We start from the raw sequence: 15,996 nt of genomic DNA, 5'->3' as shown, positions 1-15,996 counted from the left end.
TAGTAATTCTTTTGCCAGAATTTATTGTTGTTCTTATTGAAAAGACGTGTTTATGTAGATTGGATCAGATCCAATGGATCTGATCCGATCCATCAATTTTATATGCTGCGCCACTTATTAATGGCACTATTGTATTACATTGTAATTTAAAAGGCATTTTTGTACCCTAATTGTAAAGTATATATTATGAATAGAAGTCTCACACGACCCACTTTTGGGCTTCGTGTTTTTCCATCTCTCGTGGCTCCTCCCTCTCTCTCTATCTCCTTCTTCTTGACGCAGGTGATGCTGGCTGATTTTCTATCATGGTATCAGAGCGGGTTTTAGTTCCAGAAGGCATGCCCAAAGAGATCGAGATCGTCTCCTCTTCCTAAATCAGTATTTCTTCCCTGCTACTCTCTGATTCTTTCTTTCTTTTCTATCTCCCTGGCTCGTTTCTACCTATCTACTTGCTTTTCCCTGAGTTTCTCTCTCTAACGAACCCACTGCATATGTGTATGAGTCGTGATCAAATCTAATCACGTGTTTCTCATATCTAATCAAGTCTCGGTTCAGATTAGATCAGATTGCATATGTGTATGAGTCCTAATCAGATCTGATCACGTGTTTCTCAGATCTGATCAAGTCTCGGTTTAGATTAAATCAGATTGTTTTCTTCTCTCAGATCTGATCAAGTTTCAAGTAAAAAAAAAAAGGAAAACATCCTCAACATTTTCTTCTTATGATCAGACATGAACTTCTTCTCTTTGAAATCAGATTCTGTCCTGCATTCTCTGTCTTGTTCCTCAAATTTTAAGTTACCAAGTTTTTTTCCCAAAGGATTCCAGTTTATTCCACGTTCATCCAAGTTCTTGGCCAGAACTGTTTAACGTGTGGAACAACACATTCTAGCCCCAAAACAGTTTCAAACGTGCGTATTGGATTATATTAAAAAAAAAACACGTACGTACATGGAGTCCTTTTCTTCACCGGGCCTTCCATCCAATTTCTTTAGTCAACTTGTCTCTGAAAAACTAACCAACTCCAATTTCCTAACCTGGAAGAGACAAATAGTTCCTTTCATTAGGAGTCAAGATCTTTCTGGGCATTTGGATGGATCAGATCCTGCTTCCCCAGAATTCATCGTGCAAGAGAAAAAGGACGATAAAGGGATCACCACTACCACCTTTGTGCGCAATCCTGAATATGTAGTTTGGATGAAAGGAGATCAAGTGCTTGTGGCCTACATCACATCTACATTATCACAAGAAGTACTCATATTAATTCCAGATGACTGCAGAGCAATGGAGTTGTGGAACGGGTTGGTGCAGACATAATCACAAATATCAGAAGCTCGTGTTATGTACCTCAAACGTGAGTTTCAGCTGTTGAGGAAGGATACAATGAGAATTATGGAGTATCTGAATAAAGTTAAGAGCATTACGGATCAGCTAACTGTTGTTGGGTGTGAGGTAAGTGATAAAGACAAAGTGCAACATGAATATCATGTTCTGGTTACATCGCTATTGTATTTGCCTGAGCTTCTTAAGTTTAAAGAATTGCATGCTAAACTTCTGCAATATGAGATGTCATTAGAAGGTTTGGGTGAAGAATCAACCTTGCAATCAGGTGCACCAGATGTCTTGGTAACGGGAATGGATTATGGGCGTGGACGAGAAAATGAAAAATTTTTTCGAGGAGGAAAGAATGGGCAAGGAGGTCGTGGAATACTCCCCACACCCAGTATTTCACCATTTCCTAATGCTGGAGGACAAGGGGCAAGAAACATTCCTACTTGCTTTCTGTGCAATAAGAAGGGTCACATCAAGGCAAACTGTTGGTTCAATCCAAAGAATAAAGGCAAAGGTATGAGCAGTGAAACTAAGAAGGTAGCAGATGCCAAAAGCCTCAGGGGAGAGGTAAAAGAGCTTTTAATATCAGCCTTGGCGAGATTTAATTTGAAGTAGAATGAACAAGGAGCTTGGTACGTAGATTCTGGGGCAGCGACTCACGTGACAGGTGATGTGGGTAAGCTCTTGAATCCTATTCCTTATTCTGGTAAAAATAGTATAGTCACTGGGGACAGATCTCATCACCTTATTTCTCATGTTGGAAATTCTTTTATTCCCTTGTCAAAATCCTCCATTGAGCTTTCCAATGTTGTTCTCGCTCCCAACATAAAAAAGAATATTATATTTGTTTCTAAACTTGTTGATGATGAAAATGCCTCAGTTGAATTCACTCATTCTTCTGTCTATGTCAAGGATCTTCACAAGAGGGAAACGTTCGCTGAAAGAAAAAGAGAGGGAAACATGTATGTCATTCGAGAAGAGCCTTCTACTTGTGCTGATTTCAGTAGTTCTTCCACTTCGAAGCTCTCATCCAAATTTGTCCTTAGTGTTTCTGAATGTAATAAGCCAAATTTTTGGCATGAGCATCTTGGGCATTGTAGTCATCGTTTTATTGAAAGACTTGTAGTTGATGGTCTCATTCCTCAGTCTAGTCTCATTTCAGGAGAGAATGATGTTAAGTGTTCTAGTTGTTGTTTATGTAAGAGTCATGTCTTACCTTTTTATCAAATCAATAAAAGAGCTTCGAAACCTTTTGAAATCATATGTTCAGATGTTTGGGGACCAGCTTTCATCGCTTCTTGTTTTGGAAGTAGATATTATCTCATATTTGTTGATACTTATTCTCGTTTTATCTGGATATTCTTTATGAAATGCAAATATGAGGTCTTTAAATTGTTCTATAATTTTTATGCCTATGTCAAAAATCATTTCTCTGAAAACATCATGTATTTCCAATGTGATGGAGGTGGAGAATTTTCTTCAAATGACTTCATTAATTTCCTCCAAAGTAATGGAATAAAGAGGAGAGTATCTTGTCCTCATACACCTCAGCAAAATGGGATCACTGAAAGGAAGCATCGTCATATTGTTGAAAGTGGGATGAGTATGTTGCATGACAACAATCTTCTCATGAATTTATGGATAGATGCATTTCACTCCGCAGTCTATGTTATAAATCGACTGCCCATGACTGTACTAGAAAATAAATCTCCCCATTTTACACTGTTTGGTGAACATCCAGATTATACTAATCTGCGGATTTTTGGTTGTGTTTGTTATGTGCATACTGGCAGTTCTTTGAGAAATAAGTTTCAGGAAAAGGCTTTAAAATGCAAATTCGTTGACTATGCAGATGATCATAAAGGGTACAGATGTTATGATCCCACAACCAAGCGAATTAAAATTTCCAGAAATGTCGTGTTCGATGAGTTAAATTTTGATTGCAAGTCTGAGATGACTCCTAGATTGGACAAGAATGTTGAGATGTATCATCCATGGATGAGTGCAGATCTCTTTGTGAGTTGTAATGGAACTTGCTCTCCTAGTTGTGATCAAAGGGGAATAAATAGTGGACAGGAATAAGCACAACAAAGTCAGATTTGTGTACCTTCTGTTTCAGAGATTGGGGCAGATAGATACGAGGGTGTTGTTTACACCAGGTGAGGGCAAGACCCTAAATCTGACACTTGTCATGAAATTGATGAAACAACATAATCTCATGATAGTACATGTCAAGAGTCAATTGGTCCCACAGAACAGGTTGTTCTTAGAAGATCAAACAGAGTTCAACATCCTATTCACAAATGGGTTAGTTATGAAAAAATTTCTTTGGATTTTCAATTGTTTTTATCGTCTCTGGAAAAGGAAAATACTCCTGTCAGTTTTTACCAGGCGGTAAATTCAAGGAAATGGATTGAGGCAATGAATGAAGAAATAGAAGCACTACATGAGTGCAACACTTGGGAGATTGTTCCTAGGCCAGTTGATAAAAATGTGGTGGGCTCAAAATGGGTTTATAAAATAAAATATAAACCTGATGGAAGTGTGGAAAGATATGAAGCAAGACTTGTGGCTAAGGGATTCACGCTGGAGTACATGCAAGACTGTGATGAAACCTTCAGTTCAGTTGTGAAAATGGAAACCATTCGAATAGTGTTATCCTTGATTGTAGAGCACGAATGGCTAATAAATCAGTTGGATGTTAAAAATGTGTTTTTGCATGGGACTTTAAAGGAAGAAGTTTACATGGAGCAACCCACTGGGTATACAGAAGGGGACCCAAAGGAGTATGTTTGTAAGTTACAGAGAGCAATTTATGGGCTAAAACAAGCATCTCGATCATGGTTCGAGAGTTTCTCGCTTCAGATTCAGAAGAATGGTTTCCAGCGATCGTTATTGGATCACTCCCTATTTATTTGCAGAGATGATACGACAATTACCTTACTATTGATATATGTGGATAATATCATTGTCACAGGGAAATCCAAGTTACACATAGATGTCACCAAGAAGTTTCTGCATCAAAAGTTTAAAATGAAGGATCTTGGAGAACTGCGATATTTTCTTGGAGTGAAAGTTGACAGAAAAGGAGATACATTGACTCTTACTCAACATAAGTACACGTTGGATGTTCTTGCTAAATCTGGAATGCAAGATTGTCGTCCCCTAGCCGCTCCAAGTATACTCCATCATAAGCTGAGCACTCAAGACGGAGATATATATGAGGACTCAACTAAGTATCACAATATAGTTGGGATGTTACAATATCTTACTTTTACTCGACCTAATATAGTCTATTCTGTCAACTAGGTATCCCGATTCATGCATGAACCACGCACTGGGCACATGGAGGCTGTTAAGAGGATCCTAAGATGTTTGAAGGGAACAGTTGGGGATGACCTTGTTTATAGAAGAACACGTTCAGTTAAGAAAGGGCATGAAATTCTCACCTATACTGATTGGGCGGGAGACCCTGATGAAAGAAGATCAATATCTGGGTACTGCGTGTTCATTGGAAACAATTTGGTTGCCTGGAGTAGCAAAAAGCAAAAAGTTGTTGCTAGGTCGAGTCTAGAAGCTGAATATAGATCCATGGCTGCAGCCACTGTTGAGGTAACATGGATTAGACACTTATTGACAGAAGTAGGAGAATCGATTGTTGAATCACTTCTATTGTGTGATAACCAAAGTGCTATTAGTATGTCCTTTAATTCCATATATCACAGTCGAGCAAAGCATATTGAAATAGAACAACATTTTGTCAGGCAAAAGGTTGAAGAAAAGAAAATCGAGCCACTATTTGTGCCGACTGAAGAACAACTTGCATATGTTTTTACAAAAGGCTTGACCTGAGATCGATTTTGGAAGTTAAAAGGCAAGTTGTTCATGATTCAAGACCATGAACAACTTGAGGGAGGGTGAAAAGACGTGTTTATGTAGATTGGATCTGATTCGATCCATCCATTTTATATGTTGCGCCACTTATTAATGGTACTATTGTATTACACTGTAATTTAAAAGGCATTTTTGTACCCTAATTGTAAAGTATATATTATGAATAGAAGTCTCACACGACCCACTTTTGGCATCGTGTTTTTCCATCTGTCGTGGCTCCTCCCTCTCTCTCTATCTCCTTCTTGATGCAGGTGATGCTGGCTGATTTTCTATCACTTATTAGAGTCTGTGTTTGTTATGTGTTGTAGTTGCTTGCTTTACTTCACTATTTGGCTAGAATGGATCTGTTTTTTGGAGGCCCTTGTTTTGGTGTCAAACAATCTCCTATCTGTGTCTTGCATTATTTTCTTGGATAATGTCACATGACAAAGTTCTTGACCTCTAATTCTATAAATGATGAACCACAGTCTCTCTTGTAACTTAATAGCTGTATCCTTTTACAAAGAGTATTGTAGTTCTTGTTTTATATGCATTATTTGCGTGCAGGTGAACATTTGAAAGTCTTTATCAGTTTATCTTTCTGTATATATCCCATTGCCAATCAAGAATTCTTTTATATTTGTGAACACATATTCCTTCTGTTGAGAGCCACTTGATTCTACCACAAATAAATAAATGGTGTAATCAATCAAATCTAAAGGCCCAAACTAATAAAGAGCGGTGTACAGAATGATTTTTGTTAGCTTGATACTCCAAGCACTAGGGTCTGTCTCCAACTTGTTAAAACAGATAAAGCCTCGGTACTGAAAAATCCAAATCATTAACTTGTTATGAAAAATCTTCAGTCCAGATCTCAGCTTATTTGATTAAAAGAAATTGCCTTGGATTGCAAGGTCTATTCAGCGATGTAGATCTTTGTCTGCTGGATGCTGCTTAATGATATAAGAATGCTACTGTGCTGATTATATTAGCCCTGAACATTTCATTTTCTTCAACTATGGGACCATATACCAAGTTGAGTTCCTGTTGCAAGCATAAATTCCAAAACAAGATAGAAGCTACTAAAGTATTTCCAAAGCCATTTTAATTTGGTCTTGACAGTCTTACATAATTTGGCAAACTAGTATCATCTTTGAGCTCCAGTAGTTTTTTTTAAATAAACTTCGGAAAATTTCTTGGTAGGTGATGACATTATTGTGGTGATTATTCTATATATTGGATGTCATTTTTCGTGGGTAGGATATTACAGTGTTCTTCAGAATTCTATCTTCAATTTACTGTTGAGAGTTCATCTTCTATGTGTTATATACATGTGTATTGATTGGGCTTAAACCCATTATGCAATTAAGGAAATCTTTGTTCAACTTCAAATACCGAATTATTCTGAAATGACATCTTTTGTGGAAAATGTGAATCATGACCATGATGTTCAGTCACTTTTATGTTCATGTCATTATATATCCAAACTTCAGAGTGATGTAATGACTATTGTTTTTTATAATCTAGAGCTCATTGTCAACATAAAAGTACCAATGGGCCAAACTTTTATTAAGTGCATTTTTTCTGAACAGAACTTGTAGTCTATGAGTTGTGATGTCATCTTATCCCTAGTTCCATAGAACAGCTATATGCAAGTTACAACAATAATTTTATGTCAATAGGTACATTTCTTCACAAATCAAGTGTAGACTAATGTTCAAGGTATTGATAATGGTCATTTTCCTGTTGTAGTGATGATTAAGTATGAAAAGTAACCGTTTGGGTTACAGTGGAAGTCAAAATGCCATTTCAATTTTTAATGCTGGTAGGGTCCAAGATGCTACTGATGTCCAATTTCCTGTTGTTACATATACGAGTTTTTGTTTTTAGTGATTGTTGTGATTAGCAGGGAGATGTTTGAAGATGCTTCTGAACACTGGTAGTAGAATAAGTAAATTTAGATGTCCAATTTCTAGTAACTGCTATGTCATTCTTCAATCCTAAAATTTGACACTTGGATCTGCAATAAGTAACTTGCTGGTTCAGTGAAACTTTATTATAAAAATGCTGATGTTAAATCATACTAAAGACATTATGTATGCAGATCACTGATGCTGTTGTTGCTGCTCGAATTCTCAATGCTACTCTTGTTGTCCCTAAACTAGACCAAAAATCTTTTTGGGAGGATGCTAGGTTTGTGTTCCTTTTATCATTACACTTAAATCTGGATTTGCTAGTGTGCCATGTTTGTAACTCAAGTAGTACAGAAACTAATGTGTTACCTTCTAACCTGTCTTTCACAGCAACTTCAGTGAAATATTTGATGTTGATTGGTTTATATCTTATCTTGCAAAAGATGTTACTATCATCAAACAGCTCCCTAAGAAATCCAGAAAGTCTGGGGGATCTCCATATACCATGCGTGTTCCAAGAAAATGCACTCCCAGATGTTATCAAACCCGTGTGTTGCCTGTGCTTCTGAAGAAACATGTGAGTGTTCTTATAAATCAAAGCTCATGTTTGCATTTTTGAGATGGGCACGGTCATTTTAAGGCATAGATTCTAACAATTCAAATTAAGTACTGTAATTTTCCATGTAATTTTTTTATTTTAACAAACTTATTTTGTTGTTCTCTAAAGTTTATGAGTTTGTCTAACTTAGCATGTCTATTTCAGTATTTCTGAAGGAATATTTCTTTAGCTCATTATGCAAATGTTAGCTTTTTAAGCTTTCCATTCTCTGTCTAGCTAAGCCTGCATTGTTTTGGTGCTATTTTATCTTTGTTTCAAGTGCTATCTATGTTTATGGCTTTCTCCACTCTTTGTCCTGATTCCTTGGTCATCAACATATTTATTACTTCTTTGTTTAGCATTGATTATAAATGTTGCTGACATATCATTGTTTCATTCTTTATTTTGGATTTTGAATGTAGCCTTCTTTTGTCCCATCCTATTTTTAATCTTATTCATAAGATGTCCATTGTTTGGCAAGAAATCCACTTTTCCAGCGTCATTGAACCAATGATTTTAGCATCATCCTTTTTGTGGTTCTATAAGCCTTTCGGTTCTTCCTTAGGTGCTTGACGCAATCTATTTCTTCTGCCATCCGTTGTTGTGTTGGCATGGAAAGAAAAGGAAATATGATAACCTGATCTTTTCTCACACTTTTTCATTCAGTCGCACTACATAACTTCATTTTCCCATCCACAGTTCTTTTAATAAAGATTTTTTGGGATGTGGGTAGAGATTTGGAATCATGTTGCACATAATGAGTTTCAGGGACACACACACTCGTATTGATATTCTGCTAGTTGCAGATAAGAAAACTAGGTCTAGACTCTAGCAACAATGTGTTTGTTACCAATCAATCATCTGGAGTTCCTGAGTAATGAATGCCACTCTTTTAGTTATATCACTTTTCTTCACATTTCCTGTGCATCTTATGAGTTACATATGTAGCAAATAGAACACTTCCAGCTATGAGTTACCCAATTTCAGAAACTATAGCCATTGACAAGTGAAAACCCTTGACATGAATGCAATATGGGACATGGCTCCCCTATTCAGTTTGCATACCTTGTCTGATTTTTCTACAGTTTGTTCATGATCATGAACTTGAATGATATGGTATTGCCGTTAGTGAAAATAGTTGCAATATGCATGTGGTCATAATTGATGTGTTTTGATGATGGTAGTTATTTAAGCTGGATTTGAAGAACATTTGCATGCCAATATCGTGAACTTGAACTGCTAATTCTGTTGGGCTTCTGTTTATTTATTGTTTAGGAAGGAACATGTACATGCAAATCCAAGTACATTGGCCATGTTTAGAGAATTGACAAACTAAGACTTGAACAAATTTGGGTGATTATAGTGTAACTTTGGTGCATTTGTGAGCCCATATATGATCATATGGTATTGTTTTTTGTATTGATGCCATGTTAAAGGAGTTACTGTGAATATATATATGTATGTTTGTAACTTTGTACTATGTGTTTCTGGTAAGCATTTACATATACTGACAATATCCTGATATATATTTGTTAATTCTTCCACAGTATTTATCTATTAATTTCATTTTGAAGATTTTCTTTTCAAAAAGATATCATGGTATTGTGACTTTTTTAAGAAAAGCTTTGAAAAGGCAAAACAAATTAAAAAATGTATAAATAGTACATTAGCTTAGCTCCCATATTTTCATGATTGTTTGGTTAAAAAAGTGACATTGGACTATTGGAGCTATATTTTGTCTCTTTTGGTCTGACCATAGGTGCTATATGTAATTCAATTCTCTTGATGTCCCTTCAAGGCTTCAACTGCACTAAAGATCTTCTAATGACCACATTCTTTAAATCATGGCTGTTTGCAATCTGTGTTGAGTGGATTTCTTTTCATTCATGGTATTTGTTGAAACTTGTCTTTCTTGGGTTCCATTTTCTGGCAGAAAATTCAAGAGCTTTACATCTTGACTTGTTTCATTTTTCATTTTTGTAGTTTGATTTATTCTATTCACTAAAAGTTGTACTTAATTATCTGTTGTTAATGCAAAAACAATCATTGCTATACATATGGTGTGATTTTGGATGATTTTGCTTGTCTAATGCAGGCTGTGGAGCTCACCAAGTTTGATTTTAGGCTTGCAAATAAACTAGATACAGATCTACAAAAGTTGAGATGTAGAGCCAACTATCATGCATTACGGTTCACAAAGTCCATTAGAGAAATGGGGCAGAAACTAGTCCACAGAATGAGGGAGAAACGTGGCCATTTTGTTGCTCTTCACCTCAGGTAAATATTAGGTAAATCCCCTGATTTTTCTAGTTTCACTGGTGTATTAAGTGCAGAACACTTTCCCATGTGTCCTTTTCTCTGTTTTTGCTGAACTGTGGTAACTTTATTGTAGAAGTTATGGTCTGAGGAAAGTGGACTGAAGAAAATATTTTATTAATATGTCCTGTTTTATGAATATGACAGGTTTGAGCCGGATATGCTTGCATTTTCAGGGTGTGATTTTGGAGGTGGTGAAAAAGAAAGAAGAGAACTGGGTGCAATACGCAGGAGGTGGAAGACTTTACATGTAAGATCATGAAGTATGGTACCTGTGAATACCAATAAGGTACTTCTGTTAGTCTATAACTGATGCACAAAATGAAATTCTTTTGCAGACTAGCAACCCTGAAAAGGAAAGGCGGCACGGAAAATGTCCTCTTTCTCCTGAAGAGGTGGGTCTGATGCTCAGGGCACTGGGTTTTGGCAGTGATGTATTCCTTTATGTAGCATCAGGGGAAGTATACGGCGGGGAAGCAACACTAGCACCACTTAAGAAACTCTTTCCAAATTTTTACTCAAAGGAGACATTGGCCACAAAAGATGAATTGGCACCTTTTTCTTCATTTTCGTCTCGAATGGCTGCTATTGATTATATTGTCTGTGATGAGAGTGATGTATTTGTGACAAATAACAATGGTAATATGGCCAAAATGCTGGCTGGACGAAGGTATGGTTATATATTCTCTCTTTTCTGGTGAAGACAAATGCAGTATAGCAACTGTTTTGTTTGTTCACTTATTTCTTGTTTCCTTTCTTGGTCTCCATGCTTTAGGAGGTATTTTCGACATAAACGCACAATAAGACCAAACAGCAAAAAACTGTACTCTTTGTTCCGCAACCGAGCAAACATGAGCTGGGAGGCATTTGCGTCAAGGGTCCGTACAAGCCAGAGAGGATTCATGGGAGAACCGAAAGAGATGAGACCAGGAAGGGGAGAATTTCATGAGAATCCTTCAACTTGTATCTGTGAAGTACCGGAGGCTGAGACAGGAGACAAGTTCAGTCTCCAAGCAAATAACGTAAGTATGGATGGAAAAGGAATGAGTAGCAAAGGAACTGAACCTGTTGAAAATGATTCAGCTGACAATGAACCTGACCTGTCTGAATTGGACTGTGTGGAGGATGGATTGGTTTCTCCAGAAGGAGAACAATTCAATGGAACAGATGCAGATTGTGGTCAATTTATCCGGTCAGAAGAGGCTGAGTTGGAAGATATACTTTCCGACTAGCAACCGACCCTCGGTTGGAGCTTTTTGTAGTTACCGATTCTTTGCTCTTTTTCTTTTATTTTCGTTTTGTGTTTTGGTTTTTTGGGGTTCTTTTGTTACTGCTTTGATCACTGTTTTGGGGGTGATTTTCCTGTAAATAAGCCTCTGGAACAGTTGTATAGTTTGTTGCTTTTAAGAAATTCCCCCAACGGAATGGATAGGATAGTATCAGCTGCTGTGGTGGAAGCACGGGTTATATCCATCGCTTCATCTAATGGGTTGAGCCCATGCGGTGGAGATGACATTTGAGTCATTCCACCTGCAGCTGGCGGTTTTTGAAAAACAGGGTGCAAAGAAGAAAGAAAAAAAAAGAGAAGAACGAGATACAAAGAGAGATAAGAGGCAGAAAATTTTAGGGTTGAGGAGGTGCTACCAGCTTTTGATCAAGAGATGGTTGTGAGGTCGATCTGTGGTCCGATTGAGCTGAAACTTGTTGTTTATGATGATTGGTTCTTCAATTTGGACGGTGGAGATCGCGATTGGTTCTTTTTGTCAAGTGTAGAGTTGTTGAGCCACCATTCTTAGTGAGATCTCTCCAATCCTTTCTTGGCTCATTGTAGAAGTTATCTTTTTATCAAGACCCATTAGTCTTGAGATGCTTTCTGGTTATATGCCCCTAGTTTTAACTAGAGAACTTGTATGTGCCTGTTACTTTAAGAATAGTGGAGAAGTTTGATGGATTACAATCTCTTGGGGGTTTTTCTCTTTATTTTGAGGAGTTTTTTCATGTTAGAGATTGTTGTGTTGTTATGCGTGTGATTGATGGTTTGATCTCTTTATAGAGGGCTTTTGTTATTTATCCAAATAATTGTTTTACCTTTTGTTTCTTACTAGGTTCACACGAGAGAAGTGTTGTTTACGCTTCATTTTCCCCCGCAAGTAGTATTAGAGCGAGGTAGTTAATTGATTTTGTCCCTTGTGGTGAACGATAGAAACCAATACAACTAGAATGATAAATCTAAATAGTTTGTACTACTATATTTGGAGAGAAAAAATAAAGGATCTCTTATATGTGAAGGATTATTATCTTTGGGTGTTTGCTACAGAAAAACCTGAAAATAAAACTGATGAATAGACTTTCTCATTGGTAGGTGTTTGGGTATATTAGACAATGGATTGATGATAATGTTTTGAACCATATAAGTGGAGAAAACCATGCACGCTCTTTGTGGAATAAGCTTGAGCAATTATATGCTCAAAAAATTGAGGACAACAAACTATTTAAAAAAAACTAATGATGGCCTTTTTAACTAATCACTTGAATGCATTTCAAAGAATTATTAATTAGCTTGTCGGAATGAACATCAAGTTTGAAGATAAGGTACAAGGATTGTAGCTTCTTGGTACATTGCAAGACTCATAGAAAACGTTTAAAATGCCATTATCTAACTCAGCCCTAAATGATGTTTTATTAGATTAGGCTACGAGTAAAGAGACGAGAAGAAAGTCACAAGGTTCTTCTTCACAATAAGAGATCTTAGTCATGAAAAATAAGGGGAGGAGTAAGAGCAAAGGTGAAGAATAGAAATAAAAGCAAAAGCAAGTCCAACAACTTTGACAATGTTGAGTGCTATCATTGCAGTCTAAAGGGGCATATAAAGAAGCGTTGTTAGACACTTAAGAAAGACAACAAGGACAAAGAGAAAGAAAAGAAAAATGACAATAATACTGGTGATAAAGTTGCTACTATCACAAGTGACTTGTTATGTATGATGACGATGTTGTGAACTTTGCATGCCATGAGACCAGTTGGGTAATTGATAGTGGTGCCTCCGTTCATGCTACATCTCGAAATGATTCTTTTTCATCTTATGAATGCATCTGGCGATTTTGGAAATGTTAAGATGGGCAACAATGGCTTGGCTAAAGCCATTGACATGAGAGATTTGTGTCTGAAAACCAACAATGGTACTACATTGGTTCTTAAAAAAGTCAAACATATTCTTGATATTCGCTTGAATTTGATTTCAGCAAGTAAGCTCGATGATGAGAGGTTTTGCAATTCAGGTTCTATGGTTGTGACTAGGGGCAAGAAGTGTTCGGCTTTGTACTTCATGCAAGCAAGAGTCTCTCAGGGCATTATTAATTCAGTAGAGAATAAAGGTACAACAGAGCTATGTCACAACAAGCTTAGTCACATAAGTGAGAAGGGTTTGGTAGTTTTGGCCAAGAATAATTTTCTTTCCGGAATGAAGAGTATATCATTGAAAAAATGTACTCATTGCTTGACAGGAAAACAAACCAGAGTTGCATTTAAGACTTCTCCTCCTTCAAGAAAGCCAAATATACTTGATTTAGTATATTCTGATGTTTGTGAACTCATGAAGACAAAAACACTTTATGGTTCTTTCTATTTTGTGACTTTTATAGATGACCATTCAAGGAAATTGTGGGTTTATACCTTTAAAACAAAAGACCAAGTGTTAGATGTGTTGAAATAGTTCCATGTCTCAGTTGAGAGACAAATTAAGAAGAAATTGAAATGCATAAGGGACAATAATGGGGTGAGTATATTGGACCTTTTGATGAGTACTGCAAACAACAAGGAATTCACCATCAAAAGACACCTCCAAGGATGCCTCAGTTGAATGATTTGGCTAAGAGGATGAACAAAACACTAATTAAGAGGGTGAGATATTTGATTTCAAAGGCTCACTTGCCAATTTCTTTTTGGGGTGAGGCCTTAAGTATACCTGAGTTGAATCTCACACCATATGTTCCTTTAAATTTTGATACTCCAGATATAGTTTGCTTAGGAAAGAAAGTTTCCTATGATCACTTTTGTGTCTTTAGGTGCAAGGCTTTTGTGCATGTTCTCAAAGAAGAGAGGTCTAAGCTTGACATCAGGACTACGCAGTGTGTATTCATTGGTTATGACCAAGATGAGTTCAGCTACAGGTTTTATGACCTAGTGAAGAAGAAATTTGTGAGAAGCCGAGATGTGTTTATGGAAGATCAAACCATCTAGGACATTGAGAAGAGAAATGAAATATAAATAGTTCCACGACATATTGATGACTTGATTGACTTGGATCCAGTTTCTCAAATACATGTGCAAACACAAGTTGGGGATGAAGTTGAAGATGACCACTAGGGTACCGCTGATACAAATGCTCCCATAGATGTTGAGAGAGATGATAACATCCTTGAGCAGATGCCAGCACCAGAAATTTCACCAGATGATCCACTCAAGAGGCCTACTAGAGACCGACGTTTCACATGGTATTCTGTTGATGAGTATGTGTTATTGACTAATGGGGGAGAACCTGAATATTATGCAAAAGCCATGGAAGATGAACGTAAAAATGAATGGGTTGAAGCCATGCAAGATGAGATGAAGCCATTGCATGAGAATCACACTTTTGAGTTGGTGAAATTGCCTAACGGCAAAAGAGTTTTGAAAAACAGGTGGGTGTATAGAGTGAAGCATGATGAACACACTTCACAGCCACGTTACAAAGCTAGAATGGTTGTCAAGGGATTTAGTCAAAAGAAAGGCATTGATTTTGATGAAATCTTTTCTCTAATTGGTAAGATGTCATCCATTTATGTGGTTTTGGGTTTAGCAACTAGTCTTCATTTGGAGATTGAGTAGATGGATGTGAAAATTGCTTTCCTCCGTGATGACTTAGACATGAATATTTATATGGAGTTGCTAGAGGGCTTTAAAGTGAAAGGAAAAGAGGATTATGTGTGTAACTTGAAGAAAAACCTTTATGGTTTGAAGTAGGCACCTAGACCGTGGTACATGAAGTTTGAGTCATTTATGAGGGAGCAAGGCTACCGAAAGATAATTTCTGACCATTGTGTTTTTATGCAAAAATTCTCTGATGATGGTTTTATTGTATTGCTACTTTAAGTTGGTGACATGTTGATTATTGGCAAGAACTCTTCAAGAATTGGCAAGTTGAAGGAGTTAAGTAAATTGTTTGCTATGAAGGATTTAGGGGCAACAAAGAAAATTCTTGGCATTCGAATTTATCGAGACAAAGCAGCCAAGAAATTATATATATCACAGGAGCAATACATCAAAAAGGTACTTGAAAGGTTCAATATGAATACGACTAAAGTTGTAAACTCTTCTCTTGCTACACACTTTAAGTTAAGTATCAAGTAGAGCCCTTCTACTAACAAGGAGAAGGAAGATATGGAAATAGTTTTATATGCCTCAAGAGTAAGAAGTTTGATGTATGCAATGGTATATGCCAGACCAAACATAGCCTATACAATTGGTGTTGTTAGCCAATTTCTATCTAATCCAAGAAAAGAGCATTGGAATGCAATCAAGTGGATTATAAGATACTTGCAAGGTACTTTCAATTTAAGACTCACTTTTGAAAGTGGGAAACCAGTACTAGTTGGCTACACAAATTCAGATATAGTAGGAGATGTGGATTCTTGAAAGTCCACTTGAGGTTATCTGATGGCATTCATAGGCAGGGTTGTATCTTGGCAATCAAGGCTGCAGAAATGTGTCACACTTTCTACACTAGAGGCAGAGTACATTGCAACAATTGAAGTATGTAAAGAGTTGTTGATGAAAAAGTTTATACAAAAACTCAACATCGATTAAGAACATTATATACTATTTTGTGACAGTCAAAGCGCTATTCACCTGAGTAAGAATTCTACCTTTCATGCAAGATCAAAGCACGTTAATGTGAGGTACCATTAGATAAGAGATGCTCTCAATG

The 15,996-nt window shown here is 36.8% G+C and overlaps 1 protein-coding gene across 3 annotated transcripts; it reads left to right on the top strand.

The window, feature by feature from the left end:
- The first annotated feature begins 216 nt into the window (after nt 1–216).
- On the top strand, nt 217–11,988 carry LOC149832914 (O-fucosyltransferase 16-like). 3 transcript variants are annotated; one of them, XM_090014773.1, is made up of 8 exons: nt 217–1,451; nt 1,579–2,007; nt 7,309–7,397; nt 7,508–7,694; nt 9,811–9,992; nt 10,179–10,281; nt 10,370–10,701; nt 10,807–11,988. In XM_090014773.1, the coding sequence occupies exons 2-8, from the start codon at nt 2,002–2,004 to the stop codon at nt 11,261–11,263; spliced, it is 1,356 nt and encodes a 451-aa protein (XP_089870899.1). In that variant the 5' UTR covers nt 217–1,451; nt 1,579–2,001; the 3' UTR covers nt 11,264–11,988. The 3 variants fall into 3 exon arrangements, with proteins under 3 accessions (XP_089870899.1, XP_089870900.1, XP_089870898.1); XM_090014774.1 differs by having other exon boundaries at nt 1,576–2,007; XM_090014772.1 differs by lacking the exon at nt 1,579–2,007.
- Nucleotides 11,989–15,996: the final 4,008 nt, after the last annotated feature.

This window comes from Nuphar pumila, chromosome 7, assembly GCF_984573655.1.
Source record: "Nuphar pumila chromosome 7, dmNupPumi1.hap1.1, whole genome shotgun sequence".
In the NCBI taxonomy this organism is placed as follows: Eukaryota; Viridiplantae; Streptophyta; class Magnoliopsida; order Nymphaeales; family Nymphaeaceae; genus Nuphar; species Nuphar pumila.
This window is presented reverse-complemented; position numbering and strand designations above follow the sequence as displayed.

Excerpts from the sequence above, each read along its gene's own strand:
- LOC149832914 (XM_090014772.1), top strand. The coding sequence starts at position 1,341 with ATGTACCTCAAACGTGAGTTTCAGCTGTTGAGGAAGGATACAATGAGA. Across the intron at positions 1,452-7,308 it reads TAACTGTTGTTGGGTGTGAG|ATCACTGATGCTGTTGTTGC; the intron begins GTAAGTGATAAA and ends TTATGTATGCAG. Across the intron at positions 7,695-9,810 it reads CTGTGCTTCTGAAGAAACAT|GCTGTGGAGCTCACCAAGTT; the intron begins GTGAGTGTTCTT and ends TGTCTAATGCAG.